The 482-nt window shown below is 55.0% G+C and overlaps 1 protein-coding gene across 1 annotated transcript in view; it reads left to right on the forward strand.

Annotated features, from left to right (window-relative positions):
* MCM10 (minichromosome maintenance complex component 10) overlaps positions 1-482 on the forward strand; it is a 14,681-nt gene that overhangs the window by 4,685 nt on the left and 9,514 nt on the right. The window contains exon 8 of the mRNA XM_009077305.1: positions 195-311. Within this exon, the coding sequence (XP_009075553.1) occupies positions 195-311 (117 nt within the window). The remainder of the gene's footprint in view (positions 1-194; positions 312-482) is intronic.

Below are 482 nucleotides of genomic sequence, written 5' to 3' on the forward strand. Positions count from 1 at the left end.
CCGTGGCGGGGGTGGGGCCAGCCACAGCCTCCCTGGGCAACCTGCTCTGGTGCCTCACCACCCTCACAGTAAATAACTTCCTCCTAATATCCAATCTAAACCTACTCTCCTTCAGTTTGGAGCCATTCCCCCTTGTCCTGTCTAGGGAGAAGCCCATCCAGTCTTCCTCAAGGCTTGTTGTGCTTTCTTTCTAGGTGTGTTTGTCTGTTGACCATCCCCAGAAGATCCTGCTCATGGGGGAAGCTCTGGACCTGGGCACCTGCAAAGCCAGAAAGAAGAACGGTGATCCCTGTGCCCAGATTGTGAACCTGGTTGGTATCTCAGCAGTCAGGACATGCTGGAGTTGCTGGTGAAGGTCTGGCTGTGCACTGATGCACTTTAGACTTTCCTTGTCCCTCCCAGCTGCCTGAAGTGTGTGGAGCAGGAGAAGTGAAGCCCAGCAGAGGCTGGTGCTGTGGTGGGAGGAGATGTTCCTGACTGAC

The sequence above is a fragment of the Acanthisitta chloris genome, unplaced genomic scaffold (genome assembly GCF_000695815.1).
Source record: "Acanthisitta chloris isolate BGI_N310 unplaced genomic scaffold, ASM69581v1 scaffold1236, whole genome shotgun sequence".
In the NCBI taxonomy this organism is placed as follows: domain Eukaryota; kingdom Metazoa; phylum Chordata; class Aves; order Passeriformes; family Acanthisittidae; genus Acanthisitta; species Acanthisitta chloris.